The sequence below is a fragment of the Paramormyrops kingsleyae genome, chromosome 19 (genome assembly GCF_048594095.1).
Source record: "Paramormyrops kingsleyae isolate MSU_618 chromosome 19, PKINGS_0.4, whole genome shotgun sequence".
NCBI lineage: Eukaryota > Metazoa > Chordata > Actinopteri > Osteoglossiformes > Mormyridae > Paramormyrops > Paramormyrops kingsleyae.
The window spans coordinates 23,184,167-23,204,935 of record NC_132815.1 but is presented as its reverse complement, the minus strand read 5'-3'; the positions used below and the strand labels follow the sequence as shown (position 1 = coordinate 23,204,935).

Below are 20,769 nucleotides of genomic sequence, written 5' to 3'. Positions count from 1 at the left end.
AGTAGGGGTATGGATACCCAGAATTTCGAGCTACGCCCTATCAGTGAAGGTAATGCAGGTACGTTTCCAGTCTTTCGACATGGTGATTTCAGCCCATTCCACACGCTCACAGAATCCAGGCCGGACTCGGGCTACCTCGAGCGGCTCCACGTCACTGGCTGTGGAGGGCGACCTCGACCGCGAGATGAGGTGTGACTTGGCCTCCTCGTCACGGGACAGAGTGTTGGACAGGGGAAAGTTGTCCACAGAATCGGTCTAAGAGGGACAAAAGGACACGTTCAGGGAAGAACAGAAGGAATGTGGACATTGGTGCGTGAGGAGTGATGATGGGGAGCCACTCAGAGCGAGGGAGGAGCAGGGAGGAGCAGAGAGGAGCAGGGAGCACCGCAGGAATGCTTTGCTGGCCGCTCATACTCTTACAGTAAGTCCCTTTATATATAATATAATACAGCCCTTTCTGAAAGTATTTAAATGGTACGGCCAATTCATTTGTCTTTACTACACACTGAAACTGTTCGGGTTCGAGATCAAAAGACGAATGAGACAGGAATTTAGAATTTCACGTTTCCTAATATTGACATCTGGATGTAGTAAACAGCATAGAACATAGCACCCCATTTTTAGGGAAGCAAAATTATTGAAACAGACCGTCTTGACGTAAATTAAAGTAAATAACCCTTAATTTTTGGCTGCATATCCCTTGCCTGCAGTAACGGCATCAAGCCTGAGACTCACTGACACCAGATAGTTAGTTTCTTTTTTGTGATGCTTTTTCAGGCTTTTGATGCAGATTCGTTCAGTTCTCATTTGTTCCAGGGATTTTCTCCTTTAAGTCTCCTCATCAGGAGGCTCAGAGCATGCTCAGTTGAGTTAAGGCCTGGTGATTGACTTGGCCAGTCTATCTCCCTCCATTATTTCCCCCCTGATGAAGCCCTTTGTGAGTCGGCAGTGTGTTTTGGATCATTGTCTTGCTGCATGATGAAGTTCCTCCCGATTACTTTGCATTTCTCTGTAAATTGGCAGACAAAATGCTTCTGTAGATTCTGAACTCACTGTGCTGCTACCGTCATGAGTTACATCATCAATATAGATTAGTGAGCCTGTTCCAGAAGCAGCCATGCCTGCCCAAGCCATGACACGACCTCCACCAATGAGCTGCTATGCTTAACATCATGAACAGATCCATCCTTCCTCCATTCTTTGGCCTTTCTAACACTTTGGTTGTGGGTAATCTTAGTCTCATCAGTCGATAAAACATTGATGCAGAACTTTAAAGGCTCATCTTCATTGCCAATTCCAATCTGATTCCGATTCTTACTGCATCTTGTGTCATGGCTGCTATATTTCTGCTCTCAAAGTCGTCTTTCAAACAATGGATTGTGATACCTTCACCCCTGCCCTGTGGAAGCTGTTGGTGATGTCACTGGCTGTTGTTTTGGGTTCTTCTTCATCTCACAATATTTCTACCATCAGCAGCTGCTGTTCTCCTTGGCTGACCTGTTCGATGGGCCCGTTACTCAATACACCAGTGGTTTCCTTCTTTATCACAACATTCAAGATTATTCTATTGACTATGCCCAATATGCATTGCTTTTCTCCTATAGACAGCTCTCTGATCTACCCTATATACTACAAATACAGTCTTCACAGGTGAAACCTAAAGCTAAAACCAAGGGCAGACATTCAGAGCTATTTATTGGTTAAACAATCAGTCTAACAGGAGACACCTGGGTAACAAGAAACAACTGTCAGTCACAGGATCCAATACTTTTGTTCACCTAAAATTGGATGGTCTGAAACAAACAGTTGTTTACCACTTTTAGATGTAAATACAGGAAGTAAAAGATATATTCATCTCGTCCTATATTCATCATTTGTCTCAAATCGTCATATCTTCAGTGTTTAGCATAAACAAATAAACTGTCCACGTCATTCCGATACATTCAGAAGGGACTGTATATTAGAAATCAAAATACCAATCCCTCCAAACTTTGTGAGTATTCAATGAACCTGAAGTCAGAGGCACTGCAAGACGTCCACATCCTTTAATATGAATGAAAGGATGCAAATCACCTATAAAAATAAACCTTACAACATAGGGGTGGGTAACAAATGTGATGATCGCCTTTTTAATTAAGACATAGATATGCAAAATTACCAGAAGGGCAGATTTTTTCCCCCCTTGGCAAACATTTAGTTTCACTGCATAAAGAAAGGGTTTCTGGGGCGGCACGTATCACTAGCATGACTCACAGTGCATTTCTGTGATCTGTACACAGCCATCGACATGACATATTACTATTTACAATGAGAGGCTATGGATATTACGGCAGCTTTCCACACAGGAAAGAGATCAGCATATCTCACCTTAAGGTTCATATTATGGTTTCATTTTCTGAAATCAGACATTCATAACTTGCTCTGTATTTAAATTCTCCCTTTCTATACTCAAGATGGTGGTGGATTTGCAGAAGAGGAGTCACTTTTTCCATTGCAGGTTATTAAAAGTCTACCAGTGGTGTGAATATATAAATCTCAGAACTTGCTGTTAAATTGATAATGGATAACAGACCTTTATGTATAACCTGAGTGTTTTACCACAGATGGTGGAAGGATTCTGTTAATTATGGGGAAAAATAAGGAAATATTGAATGTGACAAGTGATTTATTTGAATAAGTACCTGGTATTTCACATTAGTCTATATATATATATATATATATATATATATATATATATATATAAAAAGCATTAGGCCAACAGAACTAAAAATATGTCCACAAATTAGTGGCTTTTGGCATCGTCACAAACTGGGCCCAGGACAAATTCCAAATTATTATCACCCCACATGCTGTAAAAGAGAAGGAAGAAGGACAGAGACGGACTGTGAAAGCGAGCATCAGTCGAGGTCAGGCAGATGTAGCGCGTCACCATGTTAAATAGGCCAGCATGCGAATGCTACTAAGCGTCTTTACAATATCCCCGTCAGAAAAGGGTGGACATGATATGAGAAAAGCAGCCGTAATGGGACATTCCACAGTGCCACACACTGGCACCAAGACAAACACATACAACAAATCACTGCTCACAAGAGACCCCCGACTTTGCCCTCTGTTGTGGATAAACCATTCATATTTTGCAGATATTTCTATTGCTATGACATACCTTTCCCATGCAGATCAAAACACACTTTATGACATCATACTTTGTTTCCAGCAACACAGACTGCAGGTTTTATTTTTTACCAAATTTACAAGCAACAAGAGTGGATTAGAGGTAATCCTAATGTTAAGGTTACAGGAGCCTTAATAAGATTAAATAGTAGCCTAGCTACATGAATCATACCTGATTGACTGATCGCAGCATGCTTGTGCAAGCACCTTATTGCATGCCCTGTAATCTGGACAAACAGCTATGCTTTGGGAAAACTATAGTTAATCTTTGCATCCCCTGATTAAGGTCTTAACAGCCACACCTGCACATACTTCCTATTATTTACTAGTCCTAAAATAGTAAGAATTGCTTACAAAAGAATGCTTTGACAACAGCCCATAGTGATGGCATTTCCTTGTTTTCGGCCTGTAGTCAGAAGCAAAACGATGCACATCGTGCCTAAACATGCAGCACGGCCACGGAAAGCAGAGGCAGCAGTGAAGCACCACTGAACGCCATGCAAAGAGAGGGCAGCTGTGACAAACTGGGGCCTTACGCGTCTGCCTTTGCTAGGACGAATACAGGCGGGAGAGCGCTTTAAAACAGAGAGAGAGGAAGAGAGAGACAAAGGGGATCTTCAGACAAAAGGAGCAGCACGCCAGTGATACACCAGGGTACCACAATCGCAGCACGTAACAGCCAAGAAGGTAATCAGAGGACAATAAAATGAGACACATTAGGTTTCTACAATCCAACTCCATCACAAATTCTCCCTTGGACGTACACATTTGGATATCAGGATTCCAGTTATTTCCAGGGACTGAACACACTAGTGACAAGGGACAAAGACCACATCTTCTACAAACACCAGACGCTCATCTACTTACAAATGAGATACATTCCAAATGGCTGTTCGTAACTTGAAATGTTTGTAAGTCATTAATCAACATCATTTTAAGGGTATACACCAGTACAGATTACTAGGATGCTGGGAGTACACACGCTACGCTGCTGCGTGGCGGGAGTAGCGGGCAGAAGTCGTACTAGGAGGAATTGGCGTGCAGAAACAAAAATTGATGTTGCGGACAGGAAACAGGAGCCCAATGAACACGATTTGGACTTACAGTCCTCTTCGTTTGCATGTCTAAAAGTTCGTAAGTTGAAAGTTCGTAAGTAGAGGAACGTCTGTACTCTCAGGGAAGGAGTAATGTTACGTTATAAAAACAGATCTAAAGAGTCTTAATTAGAATATATTAATTATAATCTACAGATATGTAATAGTCACAGAGAGGTTCTCAGCATTATCAATTTCAGTGTATCCCCTCCGAGAGAGAAAATTACACATCATTCTTTGATCAATGAACCGAAGGCAGGTGAACACAATGACTGATTGAACAGACAAAGGTTGGACTGGATCTAGACCAAAATGACAGTGCTGAGTTCATGGTGTACGTTAAGCTATGGAGCCTGACGTCTAGCTAGCATATTTACAGAGACTTACGTCATTCCAAAATTGATTTAAAGAGGAGGATGAGGAGAATGAGTCCTGATGGACCAAAAAATTATAAGTAATGAGGCGGAAAAGCAAAACATAAAAATATTAATGGAGTCACATGGAGAAAACGTTTATTTTAGATTGATGTGATTTATAAAAAATTCTGCATCTAGGAAACCCTAAATTATTTATCACTAAATCAATTTCCATTGGGCAAATTTTTTCAGAGATTAGTAAATTTCACTAACTAACTAACTTGAGTGCTAACTAGTACTCAAGAAGCTGTTCCAGTACTTACATCAAAATGATCCAAGGCAGAGGTAGGAGCATTCAAAAATGCCAGAAATGAATTCTGGGAGTCTTGGTGCTTCACACCTAAAAAGGCCAGAAGATGGAAGGTCAAAGACCAGGCTCATGTTCACCTGATGGGACCCAAACCCCAACCACAAATGTCTCACCCTTCCCCACGCGTAGATCCTCAATCTCCTTCTTCAGTCTCTCAATCTCCACCACCAGATCCTGGTTCTTGTTCTCTGACTCCTGCAGCTTGCTGGATCAAGCAGAGTGTGAATCAATTCACAGTAGTGTGTCCAGTGACGGCAAAGCCATTCACAGTGACAGGAAGACAGCTCTGTTGTGGAAGCTCTTAGAAATGATCAACTTGCTTGCAGACAATTACAATGGAAAGACTCAAGTCTTACACTGATGCCTCCAATATATCTATCCATCCATCCATACATCCATCCATCCATGTTCATATAAGACAATTAGGAGTGGCAGTTAAGAATTAAGAAAACGGCATCATTGTATCAGTATCAGAAGAAACAATAAGGATTGTACCACTCGGTGGAGATGCTGGAGGCCTTGACTTTGTTGAGCTCATCCTGGATGCCCTGCTTGGCCCGGATCTCAGCATCCAGGGCTGACTGCAGCTCCAGGCGGGCGGACATGTCCAGCTTGGCGAATCGCCGCATCTTCCAGGGCATGTCCTGCAGGCCGAGGGCAGAGATGCACGCCGGGTGGTGACGGGACAGGAGTGGGAGTGAGGGACAGGAGAGCACAAGGTGGGGAGCAGCGGCGAGGACTCACCGTAGGTCTGGCCCCCAGGCTGGAGCTCCTCAGACCTTCCAGCTCCTCCGTCATCTTGGTGGCCAGAGCCTGCAGGTAGCCACGAGCATCCTTTTCATCGCTCACCCTGCAAGGGCAGCGACACTCATCAGCAGTGCTCATTCTGCCTGTGATCGGAAGGTCGCTGGTTCCAGTCCCGGCTTTGGCAGCATAGTTACATGATCACTGGCCATTAACATCCCCAAATCATCCAGGGGTGCCAGATAAATGGCCTGACCCAGCACTCAGAGCCCAAGCTTCACTGTCATTGTGTGTGTGTGTGTGTGTGTGTGTGTTTCAAAGGAGAGCAGGAGAGGAAATGCCAAAAGAAGCACTGCAATGTACCTGCACTCATACTTGTGCAAGTGGCACATAAAGCTTCACTTCATTTTATTATTTCATACAGAAGCAGAAAAAAAGATTTTGAGAGCAGTGACTCATGATCAGGAAACAATGACCACTAGGGGGAGACAAAAATCCAATGTTTAATTGCCCGTTGAAACCACAGAGCTTGTGGCAACATCAGGCAGACACACACCATTGGATGATCTCGGTGATCTGGGCCTCCCAGTGTGCCACGCTCTCCTTCCTGTCTGCCAGCTCCTTCATCTCCTCCTCCAGCTGCTTGTTACTGCTGCTGAGTTTCTCGAACATGGACGTGGTCTGAGGACACAGAGTCACAGAGTCAGGGTCAGAGCTCTGCGGCCGTTTGTGTTACCCGTTCAAGACACATTTACAAATGGCAGCCTGTTAGAATTACCCGCAACCCCAGAATCTGTCACTGCAGCAAACTGTGGCGATACAATAAACCAGAAACTTCGGGACACTTGACAGAAATTTTACAAGCTGGTTTCTTTTTGCACAGTTTAGTTATTTGTCAAGAAAATAACCATAAAATACTCTGAGAAGTCACAGAACTACAAATATCAGAGGAGAAAAACTGTTATGATTCCAGCCCTTAGATCTTTAGTACAGACGATATTCTCAGTTCGATGCAATGCCACACCATGTCTCCATAAACTCGCACTGACTACATTTAACAAAGCGATATGGAACAACAGTGATGCCCACTGATTATGTAAATGAACTTTTAAAAGGCTTATAGATTAAAGAAGATGTTACCATTCTTAGTACTGATTTTTCAATTTCTTCAATTTCAGTGTCCCATATAATTATTTTCACAAGTGTAGTAAGCTACCCAAAGCTGTCTTTCAGCTGTTATAAAGCACACAGATTTATGGAACAAAAAGCAATGTAAAAAATGTGAATGAATATAACTGCAAATGACATTTTTTGTTAAATCTAATGCCAGGATCATTTATAATTAAAATAGTTAAAATGACGCTTTCTGTGAAGTCTGCATATGCTGTAGATATGATGCCAGTTTCCATTTCTGCTTCCACAGATTAATGGAAATATGTGGCACAGATCATGTGCTATAAAAATGCCCATTTATTTTGTTTGCTTAAAGGGATGGGTCACATTAAAGGGGAGGATCCTTTTCCATTATAAACAGCGGGCCGGGGGTGGGGCTCCCGCATGCTTGAGTGATCTGCTGCATATATAATAAGATGGTAATATGGGCGGCTAAAGGGGAGCTTTAATTACATGGCCATGATGTATCAGATAATAGTCTGGGAGAAATAAATCAAGCAGCAATGGGGTATCTGAGCGGGACACAGACACCCAGCAGGCAATGGCAGATGCGGCGATTTCCTGTAGCCGAGAAAAGGAGCTCGACCGACCGGCTCGCAGTAACGGCGAACTGCCCTCACCTTTTGCCCAAGCCCCCAAGTCCACATAAGTAAATATGCCCCCCTTACAACTTTTCCATTCCGCTATAATATGAATTACTTTGCTAAGTGATTCATAGCACCAAAGCATTCCTGCTTGGCTTTCTCCTACTGTGGAGTTTCACTGTTTTTACTGTGATTTATTTATTTTTGTCCATAGTCATTTACCGTTACTTCAACTTTCAAGATTCTCGGGGGGGGGGGGGGAATCTACGGTCGCTATGGCATTTGTGTCTATAAAGCATAACTTTCATATTAATGAAACTGGATATGACTTCAAAGCCACTAAACTATGCAATAAACTAACAGGAAAAGTTTTATAAGCCCCCTTACCCCCCCCACCCCACTCGGAAGGGATGTTCAATAGCGGACAGCCACAGGGACTGTTTTCCACATCAATGCAGAGAATGCCATGCTTGCTTCATACATCTCTGGGCCAGGGGGCTGCTTTGTTTAAGGGGACAGCATCTTGTAACAGGGGGCTCTCCTTTCCATCGCACGTCAAAAGCGGGGGCTTTTTGTGCAGCTCGGCACATTTTGGGATATGGGCATCACGATATCGCTGCTTTCTGACAGGCCATGAGCGGAGCCGGACGGAGACCGGGGTTAGCTAAACACGGCTACACGACACAGCGGAACGCAGGGCTTGGGATGACGAGCCTCCCCCCCCCCCCCCCCCGCTACAGCCCAATGCGATAAGGCGCCCGATAAATCTTACTGTGACTCCGTTCTACACTTAACAGAGTAATCGGTCAATATAACCCTAACCGAGGCTAAACACAGACGCGAAAATGAAGACAAAGGGGGTCTCGCCTTGGTTTTACTGTGGATTTAGTAGTCACTGACATTTTCACACTCCTGTCTTCAAAGAGATTCGGTTTCGGTCATATCTCAGTTTCGATAAAATACGTAATCACTGTGATCTTCATTTGCATGACAGAATAGGTGAACGAAAAAAAAAAATTAGAGGGGAAAAAAACAAGCTGTCCTGCTGGATGTCAAACCTCCCACAGAGACTTTTCTCAGGAGCTTCCACACCCCCTTCTCTCATTTTTTCCCCATCGTCCAAGGTCAACAGTCCCCCGTCCCAGACAACCATTCCACTGGCGTGCAGAGCAGACCGCAGCTGGGCCTGCCAGCGCTATTTTACAGGCTGCCAAAATGGGAGGGGGGGGTCTGATAGCAGCGGGAGAACAAAGAGACACGGGGAGGTTAAGACGGCAAACCCACACGACGGGGCTTAAACCGCTTTGAAGCCTGGATGCCGTGGCGACTTGTGACACCAACACCTGCCTCCCTACTTTGATATCACGAGTTGTGATTCCCTCTACGGCCTCAGGGGGGCGACAGAGCAGGGAGCAGCAGCAGCTAACGGCTTCCTGACAGTTCATACGTTACGGCAAGAGCCCAGAGACGCCATACAGCTATGGTACGCGCTGCGGAGCTGCTCTGAGAAGAGGCGTGAGAGCGCCCCCTAGGGAATCCACAGAGACCCCCCCCATTGCAACTGTATTAGACCAATCGGTAATCTGCTTTTTGCTCAGGGAAAGCCCTGCTGGATGATCCCTCTGCGATCCTAGTAATGGATGGACGGTGAACACTGGGAAGAAGCCTTTCACAATGGGGGGCCGTCTATCCCGCATGCGAAGGGGGGGCGGAGCCTCACCTTGTCCAGCTCGCTGGACAGCTTCATGTTCTCCTCGCCCAGCAGGGTCTTCTCCCTCTCGTACTTCTGCTTGGACTCGGCCTCAAACTCCTCCCGCTCGCTCTGACTGTGGGGGGGGAAGGTGATCATGAGGCCTGCGTGACGTGCATTGAAGAGTCCAACATTTCCTCATATTCCACAACAACGTGCACCCGTATTTGGTCAAATTGAAGAGATTACTTCTGATTTCCTATGTCGTCATGATAGAAACCCCATATTTCCCATAAGGCCATTCTGCCAACCTACATCAACATTGCTAATTACTCTAGGTCAGTAACAACAGATTGTCCTGTTGTCATAAACATCACTGTTGTCATAATGTGTCATTCGGTTTTTGGAACTGAATGACACATTATGACAACAGTCATAAACATCAATAATGTGTCATTAATGTGCATGACATGTGTCATGTCATTCTTATGACGGTGACATGTCACCCTTATGTAGATTGCTTCAAGTAAAGTGTTGCCGAAAGACTTAAATGAGTGTATGTAAGCTGTATAATTCATACTTTCAACTCTTGGTTGTAATATATTCTTAGACTTCTCTTCCCTTAATCTTTACAGGCAACTGGCAAAAAAGCTAACATCCATCCATTGACCCATGCACACCTAAGGGCAATTTAGCAACGCCAATTGACCGCCAATCCAATGTCTTTGGACTGTGGGGGGAAACTGGAGTACCCAGAGGAAACCCCACGACGACATGGGGAGAACATGCAAACTCCACACACATGTGACCAGAGGTGCGAGGCAACAGTGCTAACCACTGCACCACCATGCCGGCCCCAAAAAAGCCAACATAAAAACCAATATAAAAGAAAAATCACCTGAAGGAAACAAAGACTCCACATAATCCTATCTAAACATCTGAAATCGTTCTCTGACCTTCATGGTCCCATAATAACAAGTTGCGAATTACAAACACTCAGTCAAAGACCGTGGGATTTCTCGCTGGCCTTTTGAGGAAAGACTTCAGTCTCTACAGAAACGCTATTAATACCCAGAGGCTCACTTGAAAGGGCACAGAACCTTCCATCGCATTTGGAAACGATTCCTCTCATGTGGCAGCCTGTGAGGTGGAGACGTCATGGAAATGCACGGAACACGATGACACTGGTGTGGCAGAGAGCACAGCGCAGATACCCGCCCGACGCGCAGATACCCGCCCGACGCGCAGATACCCGCCCGACGCGCAGATACCCGCCCGACACGCAGATACCCGCCCGACACGCAAATACTATCATTATACTTGCTGAATGTTTTCCTTTAACAGCAGGACAGATGAAAACTAGCCAACTGAAGGCTGGCATAATGGCTTTGAGAGTAGCCCAGTAACCTCAAACCTCCAGCTGGCTCAAATCATGCATGTACTCTGCATGTGTGGAATCTGCACGTTCTCTCCATGGTATATGGGTTTGCTCCCACAGACCAAAGTCCTGGGATAGGCAGTTGGATGGATGCATGGATGGATGGATGGATGGATGGATGATGTCTGGCCCCCAACTCCCACACACTCACCTCTCACGCCGTGTCTTCTCCAGCTTGTCCTTGAGTACCATCACCTCCTTCTTGAGGGCCAGATGCTGGGCCTCAGCATCACGTAGCTCCTTCTTCAGGGCTTTGAGCTCGTTGGTGTGCAGCAGCTCACGCCGGGACAGCTCCTCCTCGTAGAAGACGGTCTTCTTCTCCAGCTCGGTCCGCAGCCGGCTCAGCTCCTGGTGCTGCTCCGAGGCCCCCACGCCTACCGGACGGCCCACCTGTTTCTGCTGAACCCAAGTTATAAGATGCGACATCCCTGTCAATCAGGTGCCTCGCCATAACAGTCTGGTCTAACCCAGATTTTCTTTGTGCCCCTCCTAGATGTTAGCTGTATATAATAGATATGTCCCCCGTGGTGCGCTCAGGTCTGCCCCCTAGTGGTGAGCACAGGTCTATGCCACCTCACCTTGAGCCCCTCCAGCTCATCCTCCAGCTGCCTGCTGTGCTGCTCGCTGTGCTCCCTCAGCTTCCTCTCCTTCTGGGCCTCCGCCTCCCGGTCCTCGGCCTGTATCTCCAGCTGGGCGGGACACGTGCGTGTCAGAGTCCTCACGTGGCACGGCAGCACGTGAAGCGAGAGCGAGACAGACAGAGGAGGCGGTCCGAGGAGATGGGACAATGGATGGCGTGCCAAGCGTGCCAAGCGGCCCAATCACAGACGGATGCCAGGTGGCCGGGGACATTTGCAAAGGAACGGAACGCGACTGAGGGTCATGAGACTCAAAGGTGGGGCTGAAGTGTGATGCCACCATGGACAAAAAGCAGAAAGACTGATGGGAGAGGCTGGCAGAGAAACATGTCCGCAGAAGCCCTGGCGCTTCCCTCACCTCCTTCTTAACCTTCTCGACCTTGCGGACCTCCAGGCGTAACCCCTCCACCTTCTGGGACATGGCCTCCACCTCCTCCTCCTTGTCCCGGAGCTGGCGAGTGAGGCGCTGCTTGTGTGAGCGCAGGTCGGTCACTTGCTCGCTCATCTCTGAGAACCCTTGCACGGCCACCTTCTTCTGGCTGTGCGCCTCCTTCAGCTCCTTGGTCTGGGACCTGAGCTTCTCGTTGGCATCCAGCAGATCCTGAAGGAACCGAACGGATACAGACAGCTTTCATATATACTGAAATCATTCTTAGTTATTACTACACTATTATAGAGGCTTTATTTTTTGAGTCAAATGACCACAGCTCTCACAAGAAGCTCCATCTGCTAATCAAGAGGAATAATCTAGGTGCGAACCCATGGACGAGGCCTGCCGGAATCACAGTACCTTCTGCACGTCATCCCTCTCCTGCTTCAGGCTCTTTATCTGCTTCTCCAGAGACTTGACATGTTTGGAGGACTCCTCCAAGTCCTTGCGTGCGACGCTGGCCTGCTCCAGCTGCTGCTCCAGGTCGCCAGATTCTGAGGGCCAAACATGCACAGTAGCACCACAATCCGGGTCACCTTAATGGCCCTTACATGGCAACCCTGACATGAGCATTTATTTGCATTTCTAAGTACCTCTGGACCACACTGGCTCTCCAGTTGTGGATCCGAATGGGGTCACACACCTGCAATCTGCTTCTTGAGGTTCTGGATCTCGTCCTTCAGGCTGAAAATCTCCACCTCCTTGCTGGCCACAACTGGCCCGTCGATGCTCGAGTACTGCAATGCCTGCACCGTCTGGGTGGATTCTGCATGGGGCAAGAGGAGGGCAGCATTTGCACCAGGGAGCAGTGCTTGCCTCCACACTAACGGTACCCCTCCGCCCTCCGAGCCCCAGCACCTTGAAGTTTGCGACTGAGCTCCAGCTTCTCCTGCTCCAGCCTCCGTATGCGCCGCTCATACGCCTCGGAGGCAAGACTGTCCTCCAGGCTCCTCTGCAGGCACACGTCCATCTGGCCGGGCCCCGCAGACTCACGCAGGCAGCCCCGGTCCGACACCATACTGCGGGCAAGGAGGCAGCCGTGAAGACAGAATCCGCACGAACGGCAAAAATAACGGTCCGGTCACACATGAAAGCCAGACCTTAGGGTCACAGGCCCAGCATTCACCGCGATCTTCTGCTTGCAAGTCATTTAGTTAATAAACATCTAGCCTGCTGCTTCCCCACCTTACAAACCTGCAAGGTCAGAAACTTCTTTGCTAAATTGAAATATTTAACCACACTAACCCTGTAATTTAAAAACTGGGCAAAGGGATGGACTTCTTGGCATCGGTGCTGAGGAAACCGAAACCGAAACCCATTTACATCAACACACCCACTCGGTATTCAAAGTGAAGTATTGTTGTTACTTCACTATTTGATTATATTTATTTAGAAATGTAAACAGACAGACAGGCAGACAGACAGACAGACCGATAGGCAGGCAGGCAGGCAGGGGGACAGACAGGCAGGCAGGGGGACAGACAGGCAGGCAGGGGGACAGACAGGCAGACAGGCAGGCAGGTATTCAGAAAAACAGACAGACAGGCAAACATATGTTTTATTAATCTGAGGAGTAAATTTATGATTTTGCGTTTTTTTTCTTTTCACTTCACTAACACTCTGTTAAGTGCTCAGTTCCTAATGGCGGGACGTCTGAGACCCGGGGTCCGTCTGAGCATGCATGTGTGTATGAGCTGGCCATCTTTACAGGGCCTCCTTTCAAGGGAATGTAGCAACAAATCCATGCCTGAAAAACAGATGTACAAATATCCTCAAAAAAACCTTTGTCATGTTTTTGATGTTTTTATAAGTTAATCTATGCCACCCTTTTGTGACAGTCTCCAAATTTTCACCAGCTTTTAACTTTTATTGTGGATGAGGATCAGGATTTATTAATCACACTAAAGTGAGGTTAACAGGAAGTTGCCATAAAAATCGATGCTAACAGAGAGAGACGCAGATGAAAACAATCACATTTGGGATTTCATGGGGTCCACATGCTCCTCGAGCCTTAAAACGCACAAAAGTGTCACGGGCACTGCTACCTGCCACTGCAGTGCTGCCTTGGTGTCCTTCCCGTGAGGAAGGGTTAGGGTGGCCCACTGGAGTTTTAGCACAGAGTGACACGAGAGACGCAGACCATGGTACCAAGGCCTCCCCCATGAGGCAAAGTGGAAGATTCCATTCATGTTTGTTTCAAATGCGACAATTTGGTGGTAAGACTATGCTTAGGAGCCTTTAGGGGGTGGTGCGCAACACTGCATTCAATAATAAGACATCTGCTGCTGAGGAGTAAATATCATCCGGCACTGAACTGGGCCCAAGCATCAGACTGAGACCCGAGACAGAGAGAACAGGACCTGCTCTGGAGCGGAGAGCGCTGGCAGAGGACAGCCACTCACCATTTACTGGTGTAGGTGAAGCCGACGAAGGGCAGGTGATGTCCAGAGAAGGCGGTATGAGACGGAGGGGGCATGGTTTCCTGAAATGGAAAATAACACAGTATTACTCCCATGGTGGGCTGGTGCCCCATCCTGGGTTGTTCCCTGCCTTGTGCCTGTAGCCTCCGTGACCCTGAATAGGACCAGCAGTTTCAGAAAATGGATGGATGGATGGATGGATATTCCCATAGCAACATGTTTGATGGCTACTCCAGGCTCAGCCGTTAACAGCTGCAGGGGTGGTGCGCTCAATTCCCCAAGCACTGCGTGTGTGATGCTTGAATTCCCTCATGTTTGTGTGTGTTTCCTAGAGGTAAAAAATAAATTAAACAAAAGGATTTAGATGAATTGACGTCCCTCAATTGCCCATGGTGTGCACTGTGGCAGGCTGGCATCCTGCCCTGTGCATTCTGGGATAGACTCCAGGCTCACGTGACCCTGTACTGGATAAGTGGTTATGGATGAGGCATCATTTCCTCCAATGAAATTCTTGCACACTTGTATAATCCATATACGGTCTATTACACTAGTGCATTAGAGATTAATACAAATTGCCATGTTCAGCAGTGGCTGTTCTGGCAATATGAGATGGCAGCTCACATCATACAACGAGTGTGTTTATGTGCGAGACCTGCAGGAATCTACCCCCGTTAATGGCTGTATAAAAGCGAGCAGCGGCTGGCCCAGGTAACGTACGGTGTTCTTCAGGCAGTCGTCGTCCACGTCAAAGTTGGACGTGTCCGTGGGGCTGCTGACTTCGGGGATGTAAGGGGCCTCACAGGAGCGGATGTTGTCCCAGTCGATGCCCGTGAAGAACGGGTGCCGCTTGAAGTCCTCAATGCCGTTCTGGCCCAGCCGGTGCTCCCGCGGGCAGATGAGCCTCCGGATCAGGTCCTTGGCGCTTTCCGAGATGTCCGTCACCTGGGCCGGAAACTGGAAGCGCTCCTGCGGGGAAGTACCAGCGTAAAGGATCAGCTTTCTGATCAGCACACACTCCTGTTTCCTGCTGCTGACCCCCAGCCACCCATGTGTGCTCCTCACCTTGTGGTTCATGATCTTGCCGTAGGTCTCCACCAGCGACTCTGCGTAGAAGGGCGTCTCCCCGTACAGCATCTCGTACATGCACACGCCCAGCGACCACCAGTCACACTCGGGGCCGTACTTGCCCTTCCCATCTTCCATGGCTTGCAGGATTTCGGGAGAGATGTAATCTGGGGTGCCCACTGCCACTGAGGACTGGACCTGGACCAGAATCAAAGGAGAGAGAGGGCAACAACACATTCACTCACCCAGATACCTTAGAAAATTGGAAACAGAGCAAAATACCGAACTACTACACCAAGCAACACGGGCCTCGTGTTAGTAGTCAAGAGGAGGAAGCCCAGTGTGCTTACCCGTTAGAGCAGTGTTTCCTACACCAGTCCTCACGGAACCCCAGACGGTCCAAGTTTTTCGTTCTCTCCCAATTCCCTGAGACTTGGGAGGGAGCAAACCCATGGACGGTCTGGGGGTCCGGGGGTCCCCGAGGACTGGTCTGAGAAACACAGCTTTAGAGAACCCCTAAGGAGCCGAGACCTTGACAATTTACTGAGAGAGAGACTGTGGGCTCTCACTAGCTTTGCGGGGGAAGCTGCTTCCTTGACCCGCTCCTCAGTGAGGCCGTGTGGCCAAGCCCCACCTGAACACAAGCTCACAGCAGCTGTATGCAAGCGGGTGAATGTGCTCAACCTTGGCCCTGTAAATCTGCCTTTCCCTTGCAGTCATGCGCATCACGCAGCCATTCCACACACTCTGAGGGAAGGGGAAAAATCAGGCGAATTTAATTCCCCCTCTTCCCTGCACATTTTTTATAATGCTCTTTAATACAGAGCTGCAGTATACACTAAGGGCTTTGTTCCACACTGTGGTTACGAAACTGGAAATGCATCCGGCAAGTTTCAGGTTCAAATCCCAGTAGGGGGCAGCATCCTTCAGGAAGACGCCTAAGTACTTCTCTAAGGATGCAGATGAATAAATAAGAACTATTCTAAGCTGTATGCTTTACTCAGATACACAGATTTGCCATAAAAATAAAGCCACAACGCTAAGCAACCAGCTCGTCGTTAATGTACACAGTCTTAAGTTGTGATGCATTATTCACATTTTCTACATAGCTTATGTGTTTTTTTTTGCTCTCTGTCTCCACCTACACCAGCACTCCATGCTGCAAACAAATCCCAGTCCAAACTGGCCATAAACCCAGGTCTACAGACACAAGTCACTGACCAGCTGTTTACATCAGCCTGAAATGCAGACCGGCTGTGTGGGAGTTCTTTGTGTGGGGATCGTGTGTGTGTGTCTCTCTTAAGTCACCAACGGTTCAGGGCGTGCACGCTTATAACAGCCAGGGATCGTTTGTTTGGGGTTTCAAACGGAGGAAATACGGGGAGCTGAGCCCCCAGGAAAACTGCTGAGCGCCCAGTCAAATGGAAACTGTCTGCCCAGATCACAAATAAAATCCATCTGGAGGGAAAAAAAAAAATGAAATGTTGTTTTGCTGTTGCATCTGGTGATAAAAACATATACAGTCAAACCTTGGATTGCGAGTAACTTGGTCTGTGAGTGTTTTGCAAGATGAGCAAAATTTGTAAATAAATTTTAACTTGATAAACGAGCAAGGTCTTGCAATAGGAGTATTACGTATACGCTTTGTCTGCCGAGTGTCACATGATCTCAACTGAGCAGATGGTTCTTCTCTCTCTCTTGCTGCGGGATTGTGGGTAATCATCTCCCATACTCGGTCTCAGTCGGCATCTCCCATGCTCGGTCTCAGTCGGCGTGCCTCACTCGTATAGTCAAAATTTAGAAGAAAAGCACCACCCAAATAAGGGCGTAGCAGTGAAAGCGATGAATCTGTTTAACGACAATGCAATGTCCACCTTTCTGGGAAATCGAAAAGGAGGCAAAAGCGGCTGTCATTGGATAGGTTCATTGTTAAAGTCACACAAAAAGAAAAAGATTCCAGTGAGCCAACAGATAGCAGTGATTCCGTTAGTTATAGTGAAAGTCGTCCTACAAAATAACCCTCCTCTTCTCCTCTCTCTCGTCTCCCTCACACCATCCATGATTCTTTTCAAAGGTAAAGTGCAGGTTACTTTGTTTTGTTAATGTATTTTTACTTTACATTTTGTATTAATCATTTTTTATGAATATTTTCGAGTTGTGGAACAAATCATCTGAGTTTCCATTATTTCTATTGGGAAAATTCGCTTTGATATAAGAGCACTTTGGATTACGAGCACGTTTCCGGAACGAATTACGCTCGCAATCTGAGGTTTTACTGTATAAGGAATGTTCCGGCTTGTTTCGTCTATCCAGTTTCAGTCTGGTCTGAATTTCACATACTCTCACAGCTCATCAGATTCATTAAAGATCGTTTACTCTTTAGTCTTTACCAGGGGTTGAAGTGGGTAATGGCAGGTGGGGGTATCCTAAGATCTGGTGTTGCAGTGCAGTGAGGAAAAATGACTCACCTCAAAAATAACCCCCAAATCGACTATGTCCACACTGTTACATTTTTGTTAAAAAGCTACTATTGCTGTACAATATCACGCTCCAATTTTAAAAATATTTGTGCTTAATATTAGACTATCTATAAAACAAAAACGCAGATGAAATTTACCTGAAATAAACTATAGCCAAACAGAACTTGTAGTTATCTACGAACAGATTGTGTCAATTAAAGTGGTGCCGACAAATGTCATTACAGGGCTTTAGATAACAGGTGTATATATTTGTCCGGATGCCAGTTTTTCGGTACAATACAGAAGTTTACTTACACCCACAATTTGATAAGCAGATTAGCAGTATTCCTAAAATATTATTGGGAGGCGTATTAAGAGGTCTGAAAGAGTTGCGGCTGCTGAGTTGCCCCTCTCTTCACCACTACTTCAGTGTTTATCATGTCCATGATTTACAGTAGCATAAGGTGTGCTCCACTAACAGAATTTAATAAACATAAAATATGCCAAATTTATACAGATTATTGACTGGCTTGATATTTTGATGTATGAAACTGTCAATCAAATGTATTTATGTATTAAAGAAGGGTGCTGAAACAGCATTCTGATTCGTTGCAGCCCATTTTCACAAAATTCTTTTCCAGTTCAGATTTGACCTGTATGACAAAAATGTGTGTGCTTTTAATGGTGTTTAGCCACCATACATAAGATAATAGCTTTCAATATTTCATTGGGCCACCTTTATCTTTCATTTCATTTCACAAGCTTATTTGATTTGCCTTCATTTCTCACTTAGATCTTGTATTGATGATAGGTGAGTCGAACCACTCCGTAAAGCCTTCTTCAGCAGATCTCAAACACTTTCAATGGGGTTAAGGTCAAGACTCTGTGCCGGCCAATTCATGCTCGTGAACTTTTGACAATTCGAGCCGGACATTGACGTCCTGGAATATGCCCGTGCCATTAGGAAAGAAAAAAATCCACTGATGAGATAACCTGGCTATTCAGGAGATTCAGGCACTCAGCTGACTTCACTTTATTGCTGCATAATATTACTGAGATATAATAATGATCCAATCATTGGCTCTTCAACACTTGCTGATTTATATTCAAACGGTGACCTTTTTTATTGGCCGGGTGGTGTATGTCAAAATATCTGTGCAACGAATGGCCTTTTACTCCTGATATCATGATTAAATACAACTTCCCAAATGTGCGTGATAGCTACTCTATTTCGGTTCTACAGCTAGCTAACTATAATCAACCCAGTTAGGGATACACACGACACCCACAATGATGATAACCCTCACTCACAGGTGCATGGTGCATGCAGACGCCTGAGTGATCTTCAGCAGCTCCCATGGCAACACGGTGTTTGTGCCCAAGCTTTTGTTAATTCCCCTGCTGTCTTTCTGCATTGTTTTTATCATCCAGGCCCCCATCCACGCACACACTCACACCGATAGACATCCCCCATACGTTCTGGGGCCTGCCACGACCCCGGCTGCAGGAAGCCAGCTTCTGAGTGAACGCTTAAAATACTACTTGGAAACCAGGACGCAGAGCTGCAGGAGCGAGGCTGCTACGTGTTCCTTTGTGTCCAAACGGATGAGGAAGATGGAGAGCGTTCAAAGAGCCTAATATGGTCTCAGAGCCGTCTAAGGGAAGTGCTGTACTTCTCCCATCAAAACAATCATGACGGCCCTCGAGGCTCCTCTGCTTATCCGGCGGAGACTGAATATAAACGCGGGATGGTGGGCTTTGGAGCTGCGGAGCGCTCTATTTGGGAGACTCGGTGTCACGGTTTACACCAGGCTCGGTTTACTTGGACCTACCGTTCCGTCTTCCATGAGCTTGAGGCAGGAGCCAAAATCCGCCAGCCTGATGTGGCCGTTCACGTCCATTAGGATGTTGTCTGGCTTGATGTCCCTAAAAATAAGTGGGGATACAGCATTAATGGAACCTACTGCTTCAGGATGGGGGGTGCTGGTAAAGAATAACCTTAAAGAAAAGTTTAAATCAGGCTTCTGGTCACACATATGGTCCATTATATACACTTGTGCTCCCGTCCAATTAAGTTCTGTTTTTAGTCTTTGGAGCATTTTTCACTAATAAATGATTATATTTCTAAGGAAGCCTAAGACGTTTCATAGCAACACTGGGTAGTAGTATGAAGCTAATGGATGACTAACTCTCCTAGCGCCCTCTGCTGGGCCACCCCTCACAGCGCCCTCTACTGGGCTGACTCTCACAGCACCCTAGGCCAAGCTGCCTCTCATAGCATCCTCCATGGTTAGGATGCCGAGGAGCCGGGTTGGGGGAGGGGGTCCCCCCCCCCCTGTAGAAAATCCTACGTCTAAACCACAGATCAGACAAGTATGCCACTGTGCAGGCAAAGGAAAGATGGAGACGTGCCCCCTTCCCCAGAGACCGAACCGAGCCACAAAGTGTCGCTGAAAGTCTTAGATCTATTGAGGCAGAAATGGAATTTGTTCCACTCTCCTGAAGGGAAACATGTTCCTGAGACAGGCTGAGGCACATTCACAGGGACGTGTGCAAAAGGCAGCTCCACCTGGGGTTTTAGAAAAGCCATCGGCTGTGACCGGCGCCCCCATGTGACACCCAGCGTGCCGACGAGGCCGCACTCATTACTAAATTGCAAAGTAGAAGTTTATCTTTTCTCATACTTCACCAAAAGCTAAGCAGTTCTCAAACGCCATTGACAGATGCTCTCAAACTGATCCCAGGGGCTCCCTGGAGACATCACACTCGACATTCCTTACAAATGGGACCTTTACAAGTGCAGGCGCTGCAAGTCGAAACAAGAAGCTGCATTCCCATGATGCACCTGGTCAAGCTACACAGGCACTCACTGAGGGTTCCATTTGCTCCTGGAATCATATTTCTGCACTTCTTTACTGAAGTCTGGCTCCGGTGGATTTGGCCCCAATCAATACTGTTTCACCGTCCTGGCCGAGGACTCTGGTGACACTAGACGTGTCAGCTGGAAGAAGCCTTTTGCAAAAAAAAAAGTGTTTTCCTTTGAATTCCTCCACCTCACTAGGGGGCACTGTTTATTTGTTCCTCACTGCTACTGTAGCGCCCTCTGCCCCTCACCCCAGGAGGATGGGGCTGTTTTC

General features: G+C 46.7%; 1 protein-coding gene across 6 annotated transcripts in view; it reads right to left on the bottom strand.

The window, feature by feature from the left end:
• LOC111841146 (serine/threonine-protein kinase MRCK alpha) overlaps window positions 1–20,769 on the bottom strand; it is an 80,978-nt gene that overhangs the window by 15,328 nt on the left and 44,881 nt on the right. For 3 of the 6 annotated variants that reach the window (XM_023806661.2, XM_023806656.2, XM_023806657.2), the window contains exons 6-23: window positions 19,465–19,558; window positions 15,171–15,371; window positions 14,826–15,074; window positions 14,091–14,170; window positions 12,547–12,707; window positions 12,332–12,454; window positions 12,049–12,182; window positions 11,617–11,859; window positions 11,199–11,309; window positions 10,772–11,019; window positions 9,213–9,318; window positions 6,292–6,416; window positions 5,736–5,841; window positions 5,487–5,635; window positions 5,105–5,196; window positions 4,945–5,021; window positions 3,708–3,746; window positions 136–255 (exon numbers count right to left, since the gene is read on the bottom strand). In XM_023806661.2, coding sequence (XP_023662429.2) covers window positions 136–255; window positions 3,708–3,746; window positions 4,945–5,021; window positions 5,105–5,196; window positions 5,487–5,635; window positions 5,736–5,841; window positions 6,292–6,416; window positions 9,213–9,318; window positions 10,772–11,019; window positions 11,199–11,309; window positions 11,617–11,859; window positions 12,049–12,182; window positions 12,332–12,454; window positions 12,547–12,707; window positions 14,091–14,170; window positions 14,826–15,074; window positions 15,171–15,371; window positions 19,465–19,558 — 2,458 coding nt within the window. The remainder of the gene's footprint in view (window positions 1–135; window positions 256–3,707; window positions 3,747–4,944; window positions 5,022–5,104; window positions 5,197–5,486; window positions 5,636–5,735; window positions 5,842–6,291; window positions 6,417–9,212; window positions 9,319–10,771; window positions 11,020–11,198; window positions 11,310–11,616; window positions 11,860–12,048; window positions 12,183–12,331; window positions 12,455–12,546; window positions 12,708–14,090; window positions 14,171–14,825; window positions 15,075–15,170; window positions 15,372–19,464; window positions 19,559–20,769) is intronic. The other 3 variants (XM_023806659.2, XM_023806660.2, XM_023806658.2) reach the window with 2 other exon arrangements.